The 18909-nt window shown below is 37.6% G+C and overlaps 1 protein-coding gene across 26 annotated transcripts in view; it reads left to right on the top strand.

Moving 5' to 3' along the window:
- Positions 1–18909, top strand: part of LOC147369038 (uncharacterized) — a 1156454-nt gene that overhangs the window by 847010 nt on the left and 290535 nt on the right. For 23 of the 26 annotated variants that reach the window (XR_015167141.1, XR_015167138.1, XR_015167146.1 and 20 more), the window contains one exon: positions 9085–9122. Coding sequence is in view for 6 of the 26 variants with exons in the window: in XM_086410771.1 (XP_086266897.1) it covers positions 9085–9111 (27 nt within the window). In the remaining 20 variants the exon portion in view is untranslated. Of the gene's footprint in view, positions 1–9084; positions 9123–10148; positions 10796–18909 lie in introns of those variants that run through there. The other 3 variants (XR_015167144.1, XR_015167145.1, XM_086410770.1) reach the window with 2 other exon arrangements.

Below are 18909 nucleotides of genomic sequence, written 5' to 3'. Positions count from 1 at the left end.
TTCTTCCAATCTAAGAGCACGGTGTATCTTTCCATCTATTTGTGTTGTCTTCATTTTTTTTTTTTTTTTTCCACCCGTGTCATAGTATGTAGGACAGGTCTCTTAATTCCTTCAGTTCAGTTCAGATCAGTTCAGTTCAGTCGCTCAGTTGTGTCCGACTCTTTGCGACCCCATGAATCGCAGCACACCAGGCCTCCCTGTCCATCACCAACTCCTGGAGTTTACCCAAACTCATGTCCATCGAGTCGGTGATGCCATCCAGCCATTTCATCCTCTGTTGTCCCCTTCTCCTGGCCTTAATCCCTCCCAGCATCAGGGTCTTTTCTAATGAGTCAACTCTTCACATGAGGTAGCCAAAGTATTGGAGTTTCAGCTTTAGCATCAGTCCTTCCAATGAACACCTAGAACTGATCTCCTTTAGAAAGGACTGGTTGGATCTCCTTGCAGTCCAAGGGACTCTCAAGAGTCTTCTCCAACACCACAGTTCAAAAGCATCAATTCTTCAGTGCTCAGCCTTCTTCACAGTCCAACTCTCACATCCATACATGACCACTGGAAAAACCATAGCCTTGACTAGATAGATCTTTATTGGCAAAGTAATGTCTTTGCTTTTCAATATGCTGTCTAGGTTGGTCATAACTTTCCTTCCAAGGAGTAAGCGTCTTTTAATTTCATGGCTGCAGTCACCATCTGCAGTGATTTTGGAGCCCCAAAAAATAAAGTCTGACACTGTTTCCACTGTTTCCCCATTTCCCATGAAGTGATGGGACCAGATGCCATGATGCTAGTTTTCTGAATGTTGAGTTTTAAGCCAACTTTTTCAGTCTCCTCTTTCACTTTCATCAAGAAACTTTTGAGTTCCTCTTCACTCTCTGCCATAAGGGTGGTGTCATCTGCATATCTGAGGTTATTGATATTTCTCCTGGCAATCTTGATTCCAGCTTGTGCTTCTTCCAGCCCAGCGTTTCTCATGATGTACTCTGCATATTAGTTAAATAAGCAGGGTGACAATATACAACCTTGATGTACTCCTTTTCCTATTTGAAACCAGTCTGTTGTTCCATGTCCAGTTCTAACTGTTGCTTCCTGACCTGCTTATTCCTCGGTATTTTATTCTTTTTGATGTGATGATACTTAGGATTGTTCCTTAATCTCTCCTTTTATTTTTTTGTTGTTAGTGTATAGAAATGCAACAGATTTCAATATATTAGTTTTGTATCCTGCAGCTTTACTGAATTCACTGATGAGCTCAAATAGTTTTCTGGTAGCATCTTTAGGATTTTCTGTGAATAGCATCATTTCATGTAGACAGTGGCAATTTTACTTCTCCAATTTGGATTCCTTTTATTTCTTTTTTTTTTTTCCTCTGATTGCTATGATTAGTACTTTCAAAACTATGTTGATGTAAAGTGGTGAGAGTGGCCATTCTTTCCTAATTTCTGATCTTAAAGGGAATGTTTTCATCTTTTCACTGTTGAGTATGATGTTTGCTGCTTGTTTGTTATATATAGAGTTTATTATGTTGAGATATGTTCCCTCTGTGCTCACTTTTTGAAGAGTTTTTATTTTTTAATCATAAGTAGATGTTGAATTTTATCAAAAGCTTCCTTCTAAATCTATTGAGATGACCCTATGATTTTTATTCTTTAGTGTGTTAATGTGATGCATCACACTTTTAATCTTCCATATAGATAGAAGAACTAAAGACAAATTGGTGTAGTCTTTTAAGTCGGCAAATTGATGATATTAAGGCATACCAATTGCTTGCATCTTATGACTCAGCAGTCCTGTTCTCAGGTGCTTACTACATATATATTCCATAGATTTTTCATATGCATGTGTGAAATGTTAATTACAGCAATGTTTATGATTAGCAGTATTTGGAGACCATTTAAGTATCTTCATTAGTAAAATGCATGTAAATAAATGTGTAACATAGTGAATCTGTCAGTGATTCAAAACAATAAGTTAGATGTGCATATAGCAAGATGGTGGCTTGGTGGAGTGCTTGGTGGCTCAGAGGGTAAAGAGTCTGCCTATAGTCCGGGAGACCTGGGTTCCATCCCTGTGTCAGGAAGATACCCTAGAGAAGGGAATGGCACCCCACTCAAATATTCTTGCCTGGAGAATCCCTTAGATGCAGGAACTTGGCAGGCTACAGTCCATGGGGTGACAAAGAGTCAGACATGACTGAGCTACTTCAATTTCACTGTCATAGCAACATGGATAGATTTTCTTTAAGTTTATTGAGCAATAATTTACACACATTAAATTATTTTTTAAATGTGCATTTTGATGAGCTTTGATAAACCTCTACAATCAGGTAAATACAAGCATAATCAAGATATACAAATATTCATTCATCAACCCCCAAATTATCTCATGCCCCTTTGCAATTAATTCCCTCTACTATATTTATGTACAACCAATCACTGATTAACTTCCTTGTCATTTTGCCTATCCTAGAATATTATAAAAATTGAATTGAACTGTGTGTAGTCTTATTCTTTCCCTTAGCATTTTAGAGATTCTTCTGCTATAAACATAACAATTCTTTGTATTGCTGAGTAATATTCTCTTATTGTGCTATAACCAAAATGTGTTTATCCTTTCACCAAGTGATGAATATTTGGGTTGTTTCCAGATCTGGGCTGTTTTGAATAAGTTGCTATGAATATGTGCATACATATACTGTGAGAACATATGTTTTTATTCCTCTTGGGTAAATATCTAGAAATTAAATAGCTGGCTTATATGGAAAATGTATATTTAACTATATAAGAAATTGCTAAACTCATTTCCAATTGATATACCCTTTTGAATTTCCACTAACAATGTATAAGATTTCCAGTTCTATGTTTACATCATCATTTGCTAATGCCAACCTTTTTTTTGTTTGTTTTAGCCATCCTATTATGTGTTTACTCATGTGTTACAGATTCAGTTTACATTTTCTTGATAGCTAATTCATTTGGTCATCAATTTCACATGCTTTTAAAACCATTTGTTACTGTCTATGCTGACATGTCCCAATCAGATTTTTGCCTTTTTTGTATTATGTTCAGTTATAAGGTGTTCTTTTTATATTGTGGCTACAAGTCCTTTTGTAAGATATATGATTTGCAAACATTTTCCTCCTAACTGGGGGCTTGTATATTCATTTTCTAAAGTTTTATTTTGAAAACTTTTATTTTTTTTAATTTCAGTGTAGTAGAGTTTAGCTAATTTTTTCTTTATGGTTGATGTTTTTGGAATCATATTTAGGGCGTATTTTGTTGCCACAAATAGTTTCCTGTTTTCTTCTATATATTTTATATGTTGAATACATAAATTTATGTCTCTGATCATTTTTAAGTTAGTTTTTGTGTGCAACATTAGGTAAGAATAAGGGTAACTATTTTGTATATGAAGGCCTAATTTTTCCAGTACTGAGTTGAAAATATCTTTTCTTCATTAAATTAATTTGGCACATGTATGCATATATTTCTGTGTGTATTTCTATTCTGTTCCATTGAGAGATCTATCTAACTTTCATACCCTATAGGTAAAACCTTTATAATTTGTTGATTATTCTAGCTTTATATTAATAATAGGTCCTATCATCAATAATATGAGTCCTCCAACTTTGTTCTTTTTCAAAATTGTTTTTACTATTTTATATTCTTTGCTTTGCAATACACGTTTTAGACTCAGCTCCTTAATTAATACAAAAATTCTTCAAGAATTATGCTGAAATGTTTTTGAATTTGCAGATAAGTAAGTTTAAGACTTCTGATAAGGAAAATGTGTAATTTTCTTCATTTGCTTGATTTCTCTCAGCAATGTTTTATAGCTTTTAGTATATAGTTCTTGGTAATACTTGCTAAATTGACCACTAATTATTTCATGCTTTTCAATGGGATGAACATTATATATGTGTGTGAGTGTGTATTTAATTTGAGGTTAAATTTTCTTTTTTGGAATGTAAGGATGCAATTGATTTTTGTATTTTGGCTGGTATCCTGAGTCCTTGATAAACTCACTTATTAGTTCAAGTGGGTCTACCTAGATTTTGGGGGATTTTTTAATGTAGTTCAGTTCAGTTCAGTTCAGGCTTTCAGTCATGTCTGACTCTTTGTGACCCCATGGACTGCAGCATGCCAGGCCTCCCTGTCTATCACCAACCTCCGGAGCCTACTCAAACTCATGTCTATTGCATCAGTGATGCCATCAACCATCTCATTCTCTGTCGTTCCATTTGGCTTCCACCTTCAGTCTTTCCCAGCAGCACGGTCTTTTCAAATGAGTCAGTTCTTCACATCAAGTGGCCAAAGTATTAGAGTTTCAACTTCAGCATCAGTCCTTCCAAGGAATATTCAGGAATAGTTTCCTTCAGGATGGACTGGTTGGATCTCCTTGCAGTCCAAGGGACTCTCAAGAGTCTTCTCCAACACCACAGTTCAAAAGCATCAATTCTTCGGTGCTCAGCTTACTTTATAGTCTAACTCTCACATCCATACATGACTACTAGAAAAACCAAAGCTTTGACTAGATGGAACTTTGATGGCAAAGTAATTTCTTTGTTTTTTAATAAGCTGTCTAGGTTGGTCATAACTTCTTCCAAGGAGCAAGCATCTTTTAATTTCATGGCTGCAGTCATCATCTGCAGTGATTTTCAGTTCAGTTCAGTTGCTCAGTCGTGTCCAACTGTTTGCGACCCCATGAATCATAGCACACCAGGCCTCCCTGTCCATCACCAACTCCCAGAGTTCACTCAGACTCACGTCCATCGAGTCGGTGATGCCATCCAGCCATCTCATCCTCTGTTGTCCCCTTCTCCTCCTGCCCCCAATCCCTCCCAGCATCAGAGTGTTTTCCAATGAGTCAGCTCTTTGCATGAGGTGGCCAAAGTACTGGAGTTTCAGCTTTAGCATCATTCCTTCCAAAGAACACCCAGGGCTGATCTCCTTCAGAATGGACTGGTTGGATCTCCTTGCAGTCCAAGGGACTCTAAAGAGTCTTCTCCAACACCACAGTTCAAAAGCATCAATTCTTCGGTGCTCAGCCTTCTTCACAGTCCAACTCTCACATCCATACATGACCACAGGAAAAACCATAGCCTTGACTAGATGGACCTTTGTTGGCGAAGTATATCTCTGCTTTTCAATATGCTATCTAGGTTGGTCATAACTTTCCTTCCAAGGAGTAAGCATATTTTAATTTCATGGCTGCAGTCACCATTTTAGAGCCCCCCCCCCAAATAAAGTCTGACACTGTTTCTACTGTTTCCCCATCTATTTCCCATGAAGTAATGGGACCAGATGCCATGATCTTAGTTTTCTGAATGTTGAGTTTTAAGCCAACTTTTCTGCTCTCCCCTTTCACTTTCATCAAGAGGCTCTTTAGTTCTTCCTTCACTTTCTACCGTAAGGGTGGTGTTATATGCATATCTGAGGTTATTGATATTTCTCCCAGCAATCTTGATTCCAGCTTGTGATTCATTCAGCCCAGCATTTCTCATGATGTACTCTGCATATAAGTTAAATAAGCAGGGTGACAATATACAGCTTTGATGTACTCCTTTCCCAATTTGGAACCAGTCTGTTGTTCCATGTCCAATTCTAAGTGTTGCTTCTTGGCCAGCATACAATTTTCTCAGGAGACAGGTAAAGTGGTCTGGTATTCCCTTATCTTGAACCATTTTCCACAGTTTGTTGTGATCCACACAGTCAAAGGCTTTTGCATAGTCAATAAAGCAGAAATAGATGTTTTTTTGGAACTCTCTCGCTTTTTTGATGATCCAACGGATCTTGGCAATTTGATCTCTGGTTCTTCTGCCTTTTCTAAAACCAACTTGAACATTTGAATGTTCACAGTTCATGTATTGCTGAAACCTTGCTTGGAGAATTTTGAGCATTACTTTGCTAGCATGTGAGATGAGTGCAATTGTGCGGTAGTTTGAGCATTCTTTGGTGTTGCCTTTCTTTGGGATTGGAATGAAAGCTGACCTTTCCCAGTCCTAGGGCTACTGCTGAGTTTTCCAAATTTGCTGGCATATTGAGTGTAGCACTTTCACAGCATCATCTTTAAGGATTTGAAATAGCTCAACTGGAATTCCATCACCTCCACTAGCTTTGTTCGTAGTGATGCTTCCAAAGGCCCACTTGACTTCGCATTCCAGGATGTCTGGCTCTAGGTGGATTATCACCCCATTGTGATTATCTGGGTCATGAAGATTTTTTTTGTATAGTTCTTCTGTGTATTCTTGCCTCCTCTTCTTAATATCTTCTGCCTCTGTTAGGTACATACCATTCTGTATTTTATTGTGATCATCTTTGCCTGAAATGTTCCCTTGGTATCTAATTTTCTTGAAGAGATCTCTAGTCTTTCCCACTCTGTTGTTTTCCTCTATTTCTTTTCACTGATCACTGAGGAAGGCTTTCTTGTCTCTCCTTGCTATTCTTTGGAACTCTGCATTCAAATGGGTATATCTTTCCTTTTCTCCTTTGCATTTCACTTCTCTTCTTTTCATAGCTGTTTGTAAGGCCTCCTCAGACAATCATTTCACCTTTTGGCCTTTCTTATTCTTGGTGATGGTCTTGATCACTACCTCCTGTTCAGTGTCATGAACCTCAGTCCAAAGTTCTTCAGGCACTCTGTCTATCAGATCTCATCCCTTAAATCTATTTGTCACTTCCACTGTATGGTTGTAATAGATTTGATTTATGTCATACCTGAATGGTCTCATGGTTTTCCCTACTTTCTTCAATTTAAGTCTGAATTTGGCAATAAGGAGTTCATGATCTGAGCCACAGTCAGCTCCTGGTCTTGTTTTTGCTGACTGTATAAAAAAAAAAAAAAAGAAAAGAAAAGAAAAAAAAATCAATCAGAAAATCAAAAGAAATGTAGAGCAAACAGATTGAAATGAAGAAATACAATTCTGTTCTTATTTGACAATATCTACTACACAAACGTGGTCCACTGCAGAAGAGAATGGCAAACTGCTTCAGTATTCTTGATTCCATCCTTGGCTGCAAAGAATATAATCAATCTGATTTTGGTATTGACTATCTGGTAATGTCCATGTGTAGAATCTTCTCTTGTGTTGTTGGAAGAGGGTGTTTGCTATGACCAATGCATTCTCTTGGCAGAACTCTGTTAGCCTTTGCCCTGGTTCATTCCATACTCCAAGGCTAAATTTGCCCATTACTCCAGATATTTCTTGACTTCCTACTTTTGCATTTCAGTCCCCTATAATGAAAAAGACATCTTTTTTGGGTGTTAGTTCTGGAAGGTCTTATAGGTCTTCATAGAATGTTCAACTTCTGCTTCTTCACATTATTATTCAGGGCATAAACTCGGATTACTGTGATACTGAATGGTTTGCCTTGGAAACCAACCGAGATCATTTTGTTGTTTTTGTGATTGCATACAAGTACTGCATTTCAGACTCTTGTTGACTATGATGGCTACTTCATTTCTTCTAAGAGATTCTTGCCCACAGTATTAGATATAAAGGTCATCTGAGTTAAATTCCAAAATCACTGCAGATGGTGATTGCAGCCATGAAATTAAAAGACGCTTACTTGTTGGAAGAAAAGTTATGACCAACCTAGATAACATATTGAAAAGCAGAGACATTACTTTGCCAACAAAGGTCCATCTAGTCAAGGCTATGGTTTTTCCTGTGGTCATGTATGGGTGTGAGAGTTGGCCTGTGAAGAAAGCTGAGCGCCAAAGAATTGATGCTTTTGAACTGTGGTGTTGGAGAAGACTCTTGAGAGTCCCTTGGACTGCAAGGAGATCCAACCAGTCCATCCTAAAGGAGATCAGTCCTGGGTGTTCTTTGGAAGGACTGATGCTGAAGCTGAAAGTCCAATACTTTGGCCACCTTATGCGAAGAGTTGACTTATTGGAAAAGACCCTGATGCTGGGAGGAACTAGAGGCAGGAGGAGAAGGGGACGACAGAAGATGAGATGGCTGGATGGCATCACTGACTCGATGGACATGAATTTGAGTGAACTCCAGGAGTTGGTGATGGACAGGGAGGCCTGGTGTGCTGCGATTCATGGGGTCAAAAAGAGTCGGACATGACTGAACGACTGAGCTGAACTGAACTGAGTTAAATTCACCCATTCCCATCCATTTTAGTTCACTGATTCCTAAAATGTGTATGTTCACTCTTTACATCTCCTGTTCGACCACTTCCAATTTGCCTTGATTCATGGACCTAACATTCCAAGTTCCTATGCAATATTGCTCTTTACAGCATCAGACTTTATGTCCTTCACCCATCACATTCACAAGTGTGTGTGTGTGTGTGTTTGCTTTGGCGCCATCTTTTCATTCTTTCTGAAGTTATTTCTCCACTGAGCTCTAGTAGCATATTGGGCACCTACTCACCTGGGGAGTTCCTCCTTCAGTTTCCTATCTTTTTGCCTTTTCATATTGCTCATGGGGTTCTCAAGGCAAGAATAATGAAGTGGTTTGCCATTCTCTTCTTCAGTGGACCATGTTTAATGTGGTAGATATTGTCAAATAAGAATAGAATTGTATTTATTTTTTTCAATCTGTTCTACACTTCTTTTCTTTTCTGATTGAAGTTTTTCTTTTTTAATAATAGGAAATACTACTCTAAATTGCTTTTCTTTGGAAATTCAAACATTCTTAACTCATTAAAATAAAAAATATATATATATCCATTTAAATCTGTGTTACTGTGTTAATTATATATCTAAAATTATTTACACATAACTTATATGTTGGGTGTTTGATATATAATAATGGCCTTACTAACTTCTGTTGCCATAGATTAGTTGACTTATTTTAGAGTTTTATATAAATCAAATCATAGCATACAGTGTTCCTTTTTCTCTCCTTTCATCCTAATTATTTTAAGATTAATCCTTTCTATTTCATGTATCAATATCTCCTTTCTTGTTAGTGTTAATTAGAATTCCATTGTATGGATATACCCATTTGTTCATTAATTTACCTGTTGATGAACATTTGGGTTGTTTCTAGTTTTAAAGTGTTATAAATAAAACTGTTCTAAACATTCATGTAAAAATCTTTGAATGAATATATATTTCTTTTTATTTTAGGTAAATACCTGGAATGAAATGGCATGATCATCTGGTAGGTGAGTGCTTAACTTTTAATAACCACTAAACATTTCCTAAGTGGTTTTACCATTTAACATGCTGAATCTGAGAGATTTAGTTGCTTCACATACACATCAGTACTTGATATTTTCTGCTTGTGTTATTGTATTCATTCTATTGAGTATGTAGTGGCATTTCACAGCGTTACTTATTTGCATTTTGAATTTATCATTGGTTGGAAATCTTTTCAAGCTCTTATTTGCCATCTGTATATCCTTTTTGGTTAAATGTCTCTTCGTTTCTTTTGCCAGTTTTTCTAATTGGATTGTTTGGTATTTTTCTGTTGAGCTTCTGAAATTCTTTTTTATTTTTTTCCTTCAAATTGAGATATGATTGATATATAACGGTATGTTAGTTTCAGGTGTGTAACATCATGATCTGAGATATATATATATATATATAGTTAAATGATTGCTTGTGATATATCTAGTTAAGATACATCATCACAGTTATAATTTTTTTTCTCATGATGAGAGCTTTTAAGATATAGTCTCTTAGCTGTTTTCAAATACACAATAGAGTATAATTAGCTATAGTCATTGTACTATACATTACTTCCTCAGCACATTTATTGCATAATTGGAAATTGGTACCTTTTGATCCGTTTCACCCATTTCAGTCTGTGGTGGTTGGTTAATCATGTTGATTGATTTTTCGAGTGTTGACAAATGCTTGTGCTTTTGAGCCTGAAGTTTTATTTTTGAGAAATACATATTTAAGTTTTTTACTATGTGACTTGAAGTAGGAAATGGCAACCCACTCCATCATTCTTGACTGGAAAATCCCATGGATAGAGGAACCTGGTGGGCTACTGTCCCTGGGATTGCAGTCACTGCTGAGTGACTGAACATACACTGTGAGACTACTCAGATTATACATTTTCTTGTGTGACTTTTGGTTATTTATATCTTTCAAGGAATTGGCCATTTCATCTTGTTATCAAATACATTGTCATAGAGTTGTTCATGTTCTTTCCTTACCAATCTTCTAATGCCTATATGCAGAGCTGTCAGTTCAGTTCAGTCACTCAGTCGTGTGGGACTCTTTGTGACCCCATGAATTGCAGCACGCCAGGCCTCCCTGTCCATCACCAACTCCCGGAGTTCACTCAGACTCACGTCCATCAAGTCAGTGATGCCATCCAGCCATCTCATCCTCTGTCGTCCCCTTTTCCTCCTGCCCACAATCCCTCCCAGCTTCAGAGTCTTTTCCAATGAGTCAACTCTTCGCATGAGGTGGCCAAAGTATTGGAATTTCAGCTTTTGCATCATTCCTTCCAAAGAAATCCCAGGGCTGATCTCCTTCAGAATGGACTGGTTGGATCTCCTTGCAGTCCAAGGGACTCTCAAGAGTCTTCTCCAACACCACAGTTCAAAAGCATCAATTCTTCGGTGCTCAGCTTTCTTCACTTCCAACTCTCATATCCATACATGACCACAGGAAAAACCATAGCCTTGACTAGATGGACCTTTGTTGGCAAAGTAATGTCTCTGCTTTTGAATATGCTATCTAGGTTGGTCATAACTTTCCTTCCAAGGAGTAAGCGTCTTTTAATTTCATGGCTGCAGTCACCATCTGCAGTGATTTTGGAGCCCCAAAAGTCTGACACTGTTTCCACTGTTTCCCCATCTATTTCCCATGAAGTAATGGGACCAGATGCCATGATCTTCGTTTTCTGAATGTTGAGTTCTAAGCCAACTTTTTCACTCTCCTCTTTCACCTTCATCAAGAGGCTTTTTAGTTCCTCTTCACTTTCTGCCATAGGGGTGGTGTCATCTGCATATCTGAGGTTATTGATATTTCTCCCGGCAATCTTGATCCCAGCTTGCGTTTCCTTCAGCCCAGCATTTCTCATGATGTACTCTGCATATAAGTTAAATAAGCAGGGTGACAATATACAGCCTTGACGTACTCCTTTTCCTATCTGGAACCAGTCTGTTGTTCCATGTCCAGTTCTAACTGTTGCTGCAGAACTATAGTAGTGCTATATACTTTTCTGATATTAGTAAGCTATATTTTTCTTGATTAGTCTGCCTAGAGTCTCATCAATTTCATTAATCTTTACAAAAAAAGTTTGATTTTATTTACTTTTTTCTTTTTTTTTTTTCTTTTTTGTTTTATTCATTTTTGTCCTGACCAGTATTGTTTCCTTTCTTCTGTTTGCTTTCAGATTAATTGACTCTTTTCACTTGATTGTGTTAGAAATCAGTGTCTTTTTTTGAGGCTTCTTATTGTATAATTATAAACATTTGTTGCTAAAAATTTGATTTTAAACATTGTTTCAGCTGGCTTCCATAAATGTTGATGTTATATTTTCATTTCCACTCAATGCATTTCATTTGTTTTGCAATTTCTTTTAATCATATTCCACATAGAAATGTGTTGGTACACTTTGATTACTTGAGGATTTTCCACATATATTGTTATATATGTATAGTTCATTTTTTATAAACAGTTTATTTTGTATGATTTCAGTTTTTTTATATTTGTTGCGGTTTGATCTATGAGGTTATAGTCTCTCTTATTGAATAATTCATGTCTCTTGAAAATATTGTGCTATTGTTGAATGTTATTTCAATGTGAATTAGTTGATTTTACTCTCTGATAAAATTCCTTGTTTTGAAATACATGTTTTATCTGACATTTATATAGCCAAAAGAATTTTCTTTTCATTACTCTTTCATGATGTGTCATTTTCCATTGTCTTAACTTTTAAATAGCCTAAAATTGGATATGGCTTTGTTAGCTAAACTGAACATCTCTACCTGGTTTTAGCAGTGTTTAGACAAATTACAAACTACAGTTAAAGCATTTATTTGTATGTTAGGATTGATACGTTAATATGAAAGCAATGTTGATACATTTATATGTCTCTTCTTACTTTTTGTTTTCAATATATCCCACTCTTGCTTTGTTCAAATTTTATGTTTTCACCCCTCCTTAGAATTAAAGGAGTTATTGTAATTAAATTATTATTATTTAAATTAGAATTAATTTTTTCCATTTTATCTTCACCTATAGCTTAATAAGTATATCTCTTTTAGTGTTTTTTTTTTTCCAATTTGTGTCTCATATTTTTTTTTTAATTAGATTTTGAACATTTGTGTAAAAGAAGGGTACAGAGTAAGGTAGATGACATCGAGTCTTAGAAATCAGTGTTCCCTGCTTCTGGCAGGTTTTGTGAGGGATTAAGACAATATTGTCATTAGTTTCTGTGACCCTGAACTGTCAGGAGTACAAAGGGGGCTCATTTTTTGCATTTTTCTCCCTCCCTACACAATAGCCAAACTACCATCTGTAGATGAGGAGTCTTGCTGAGAGATATTTGGACACAAGCAAATCTCTTACTTCTCTTCCAGTGGTGGTAGCACTTTTTATTTTTGTAGAGTACTTAAAACTAGAGACTTCCCACCAGCAGCAGCCAACCTTTGCCTGGGATAGGAAGAAGGGCTATTTTTCTCTTCTTCCCTAAGAGACAGCTTCTGTTTCATCCCTTCTCCAGAGACCCCTTAACTATTTCTGGGAAGATTTTTCTGCCCCATACCTAGAGGAAGAGAGCTTTGGGTTACTATGAGAGAAGAGTCCCAGTCACTTCTGGGTTTCATGTCTATTGCACAGAAGCAGCCAGTAAATTGTTCTCTGCAGGCTGCACTGCCGGGGAAGATGTCCTCAAGGATCCTTCATTGCCTTCACCCTTTCTTTCTCTTGGATGCCTGGTGAGGGTTTATCAGAAACACTTGGCAAATGGCTGGGACTTTTTTAGCTTCTGAAACTTCCAGGGGTTTTTAACCTGTCATACTAGCTCATATTCTACTTTTACATTTCTGTTAACATTGCAGTTATTTCTTTTTTCTTACCCATTTTAATAGGTGCTATTTCTCTATCTGGTACTTTGTCAGGGCAAAGTCCTATTTTTCCTTGTGGGAGTTTGTCACACTCTGAAATTCAATTTACCTCATTGCCTTGAGACTTCAACTTACTGATGGATTAAAAAAAAAAAAAAAAAAAACCTCTTGCTTTGTGTGTGTATATATATGTATTTAGCTTTTATTGTTGGGTGACAGCAATGATCTCTTATAGTTTTCTATATTTTAAGCAGAGGCAAAACCTCTGGATGGGTCTTTAAGCATAATTCTTCAATGAAAAAAGTAGAAACTATAATGAGATACATAACATACTGCCATTTAAGTAAATTAAAATATTTGCACATTATACAATTCATGTTTCGTAAAAGCATATTAAAATAAACAGAAACACATTGAATACATTAAAATTGTTCCCTGGGGATGAAGGAAGGAGAAGTAAGATACTATAAATGAGAATGAATGAATAGAGTAAGAGAGGACTTTTTCATTAAACAGGTTCATTACATGCAATAAACTGATGACTTTGCTAAACTCAGCCCCTGTAGCTGAAACCCAGAAGCTATTAATAAACAATCAAACACAAATCAGATAATTTGGCATTATCTTATTCTACTTATATATAGAATAATTGTAATAAGGTGCTACAGTACATGCATATCATTTTTGTAAAAGGCAGACTTGTTATTTTTGTTTTATTATTATCAAATGTCTTATTAAATACCAATTTGAATTATGGAAAATATTTGTGACTATATATATCATTGGCACATGAAGTACAATGTCTGATTAACATAACAGAACACAAGCATTACTATAATCAGGGGAAAAGAGTAAAACAGAATAATGAGAACATACATCATGGAAGAAATATGTATTGATTTAATGCTAAATTATTTTTTAGAAATTATTTTAGTTCTGGTTGTCCATTTGACATAAAGATGATAGACAGTGATTTATGTAGGTTATAAACCATTTGGTGTACCTTGGGTAATTTTGCCATTTCTGAGCCTTCATTTTTTCCATTAGACTCATGGGTTTAAACTTTAAGGTCACTCCCAAATAATATAATAATATAATAAGGAAGGCCAAAAAGGGGAATAGGTGGCTGGACTTGAAGCGGTTTGGTTAAGATACTAGAAGAGTGCAACCTCAGAGAGGACGTTTCAATAAAGGGAAAATAAATTTTTGTAGACTAAGATACTTTGAGGTAGCTTGGTTGTTTATTTAAAACTTTTTTTTTTAATTGAAGTATAGTTGATTAACAGTGTGCTAGTTTCTGCTGTATTGTGGAGTGACTCAGTTTAAAGAATTCAAAGCAAAGAATATTAAAAGAATAAGGAGAAACTTCGACTGATGGCTTCTGTAGATAAAGCCTTGCTGCTGCTGCTGCTGCTGCTGCTGCTAAGTCGCTTCAGTCGTGTCCGACTCTGTGCGGCCCCATAGACAGTAGCCCACCAGGCTCCTCCGTCCCTGGGATTTTCCAGGCAAGAGCACTAGAGTGGGTTGCCATTTCCTTCTCCAATGCATGAAAGTGAAAAGTGAAAGTGAAATCGCTCAGTCGTGTCCGACTCTTCGCGACCCCATGGACTGCAGCCTACCAGGCTCCTCCGTCCATGGGATTTTCCAGGCAAGAGCACTGGAGTGGGGTGCCAAAGCCTTGCTAGCACTGAGTAAAATCTTAAACTCTACTCTCTTGTGCCTGGGCATATACCTCTGTTATGAGTCTTGATGGTTCTGCAGATTGAGAAAACAGAGTTCTACCCCACAATCATGATGAGTATTCTGAATAGGATTTAGATTCTCTTTGGGAAGCTTGGTTTTCCAACCACAAACAGAGCCTGAACAAAGGAATTGCATATAGGTGGTTTATTTGGAGAAAGAAAGGAGATCAGTTGAGGGAGCATCATTGAGGCACCACTGAGAATAAATAGGGAAAGACCACAAGTCTCCATAAAAATGGAGATGGCTCACTGGATATGGCTGTTGAAACTTGATCTCCAGGAGCCCTTCTGAGGAGTAAATGGAATATTTTTCAAATTGTCCACTAGAAATTTCCCAGAAAAATCAACTTGTCTCCTCTTATTTTTGTGGGGGAGCTTCCCTGGGTGTGTGAGTAACGTCTGGTATTTCTGAGCTGTGCGTGTGTGCACGCCACTCTGTCTCTCACCTCCCCACCTTATCACAGCATTGGAAAAGCCCTGAAAGAAAAACTACATGAAGCATGCTTGAGCCAGTGTAAGGCCAACAAAACCTAAATCAAATCCTGCAGGAACCTAGTCACAGAATCAGGTGGCCCTGAGAAGGGTGCATGTTTGAAAGTCCAAGAGGGTTTGATACTCTCTCTGAACTCCTGAAGCTTTGACATCTGGGCTCTGAGACATGGTTTTCCTATATGACCCGTAGAGAGATTTCCTTCTTATTAATTCTTATTTACTTCTGGCTGAACTCAAGACTGAAATTGGCCTAGTCACTGTGTAATTTTTCAATGAGTTCAAGGATCTGGACAGGGGTGTTGAGGTGGGACACTTTCTAATATGTTATATTTTTATTTCATGGAAAAAACTCATAATTTTAAGTGTGTTGTTTAGATAGAGCACCATAATTCTTGGAGGTGAGTGTACTTTGAAATGAAAAACACTATTTGTAGTCATAAACTCTTGAAAAATCACTTTCCTCTGCTATTTCCTTTGCTCTCCTCACTCTATAGCCTAAGGTTTTCTGTGCCTTTGAGTAGCCTTCCCTGTGCTAGAGTTGCAGCATTAAAACTTCCTTTCTCAGAATTACAATAAATCCAAATCCATATTATTCTCATAGCAGGCGCTCAAAGTGCTGGGTTTTGACTGATCATAATGAGGATTTTTCTGCCATAAGGGTGGTGTCATCTGCATGTCTGAGCTTATTGATATTTCTCCCAGCAATCTTGATTCAAGCTTGTGCTTTTTCTAGCCCAATGTTTCTCATGATGTACTCTGCATAGAAGTTAAATAAGCAGGGTGACAATGTACAGCCTTGATGTACTCCTTTTCCTATTTGGGAGCAGTCTGTTGTTCCATGTCAAGTTCTAACTGTTGCTTCCTGACCTGCATATAGGTTTCTCAAGAGGCAGGTCAGGAGGTCTGGTATTCCCATTTCTTGAGGAATTTTACACAGTTTATTGTGATCCACACTGTCAAAGGCTCTGGCATAGTCAATAAAGCAGAAATAGATGTTTTTCTGGAACTCTCTTGCTTTTTCGATGATCCAGCAGATGTTGGCAATTTGATCTCTGGTTCCTCTGCCTTTTCTAAAACCAGCTTGAACATGTGGAAGGTCATGGTTCACATATTGCTGTAGCCTGGCTTGGAGAATTTTGAGCATAACTTTACTAGTGTGTGAGATGAGTGCAATTGTGAGGTAATCTGAGCATTCTTTGGCATTGCCTTTCATTGGGATTGGAATGAAAACTGGCCTTTACCAGTCCTGTGGCCGCTGCTGAGTTTTCCAAATTTGCTGGCATATTGAGTGCAGCACTTTCACAGCATCATCTTTCAGGATTTGAAATAGCTCCACTGGAATTCCATCACCTCCATTAGCTTTGTTCATAGTGATGCTTTCTAAGGCCCACTTGACTTCACATTCCAGGATATCTGGCTCTAGGTGAGTGATCACACCATCGTGATTATCTGGGTCATAAAGATCTTTTTTGTACAGTTCTTCTGTGTATTCTTGCCACCTCGTCTTAATACCTTCTGCTTCTCTTAGGTCCATACCATTTCTGTCCTTTATCGAGCCCATCTTTGCATGAAATGTCCCCTTGGTATCTCTAATTTTCTTGAAGATATCTCTAGTCTTTCCCATTCTGTTGTTTTCCTCTATTTCTTTGCATTGATTGCTGAGGAAGGCTTTCTTATCTCTCCTTACTATTCTTTGGAACTCTGCATTCAGATGCTTATATCTTTCCTTTTCTCCTTTACTTTTCACTTCTCTTCTTTTCACTGCTATTTGTAAGGCCTCCTCAGACAGCCATTTTGCTTTTTTGCATTTCTTTTCTTTGAGGATAGTCTTGATCACTGTCCCTGTACAATGTCACAAACCTCAGTCCTTAGTTCATCAGGCACTCTATCTATCAGATCTAGTCCCTTTAATCTATTTCTCACTTCCACTGTATAATCATAATGGATTTGATTTAGGTTATACCCAAATGGTCTAATGGTTTTCCCTACTTTCTTCAATTTAAGTCTGAATTTGGCAATAAGGAGTTCATGATCTGCGCCACAGTCAGCTCCCAGTCTTGTTTTTGCTGACTGTACAGAGCTTCTCCATCTTTGGCTGTGAAGAATATAATCAGTCTGATTTCGGTGTTGACCATCTGGTGATGTCCATGTGTAGAGTCTTCTCTTGTGTTGTTGGAAGAGGGTGTTGGCTATGACCAGCGTGTTCTCTTGGCAAAACTCTATTAGCCTTTGCCCTGCTTAATTCCATATTCCAAGGCCAAATTTGCCTGTTACTCCAGATGACACCACCTTTATGGCAGAAAGTGAAGAGGAACTTAAAAGCCTCTTGATGAAAGTGAAAGTGTAGAGTGAAAAAGTTGGCTTAAAATTCAACATTCAGAAAACTAAGATCATGGCATCTGGTCCCATCACTTCATGGGAAATATATGGGGAAACAGTGGAAACAGTGTCAGACTTTGTTTTTGGGGCTCCAAAATCACTCAGATGGTGATTGCAGCCATGAAATTAAAAGACACTTACTCCTTGGAAGGAAAATTATGACCAACCTAGATAGCATATTGAAAAGCAGAGACATTACTTTGCCAACAAAAGTCCATCTAGTCAAGGCTATGGTTTTTCCAGTGGTCATGTATGGATGTGAGAGTTGGACTGTGAAGAAAGCTGAGCACTGAAGAATTGATGCTTTTGAACTGTGGTGTTGGATAAGACTCTTGAGAGTCCCTTAGGTTGCAAGGAGATCCAACCAGTCCATTCTAAAAGAGACTAGTCCTGGGTGTTCATTGGAAGGACTGATGCTGAGGCTGAAACCCCAACACTTTGGCCACCTCATGCAAATTGTTGACCAGTTGGAAAAGACCCTGATGCTGGGAGGGACTGGGGGCAGGAGGAGAAGGGGACGACAGAGGATAAGATGGCTGGATGGCATCACCAACTCAATGCACATGAGTTTGGGTGAATTCCAAGAGCTGGTGATGGAAAGGGAGGCCTGCCGTGCTGTGATTCATGGGGTCACAAAGAGTCAGACATGACTGAGCGACTGAACTGACTGAACTGAATAAGGATTTTTAAATTTCAAGTTGTGTTGTTTCCACATCACTCACTTTCCAATACAAATACACAAGTAAAGCCATAGAGGCATCCATTTCCTCTGCAATAATGGCGTCTCTTTGGCTTCCCTGGTGGCTCAGCTGGTAAAGAATCCACCTGCAATGTGGGAGACCTAGGTCTGATCCCTGGGTTGGGAAGATGCCCTGGAGAAGGGAAAGGCTACGCACTCCAATATTCTGGTCTGGAGAATTCCATAGACTACAGTCCATGGGGTTGCAAAGAGTTGGACACGACTTAGTGACTTTCAGTTTTTTCATTATTATTAGTTGCCAAAAATACTTTCCACCTCCAGTTGAAAGATAAATGAAAGAAAAATACTGACATTTCCACCAAATGAATTCTTTTAATTAGTGTTTTATTTATTTTAGCATATATATAAAATGAAATAAGAAAGGTCATTTAGAAAGGATGTTAGGATGTAATCTTCAGAAGAGGTTTAAGGACAAAGTGTTAAGAAAAATGTAATACATTTAGTATCAATAAAAATAGATGTCAGTGGGTGATTATGAGGAGACTGGAGGTAAAATAGTAAGAGAAAAAGGTGAGGAAGCAAGCTGTGGTTAGATTTGGATTATAGA

Source organism: Bos grunniens, chromosome 7 (assembly GCF_055505025.1).
Source record: "Bos grunniens cultivar Pamir isolate PY7600 chromosome 7, Bosgru_T2T1.0, whole genome shotgun sequence".
Lineage (NCBI taxonomy): Eukaryota > Metazoa > Chordata > Mammalia > Artiodactyla > Bovidae > Bos > Bos grunniens.
Note: the sequence above shows the minus strand (reverse complement) of the source record. Positions and strands in the feature narration are given on the sequence as shown.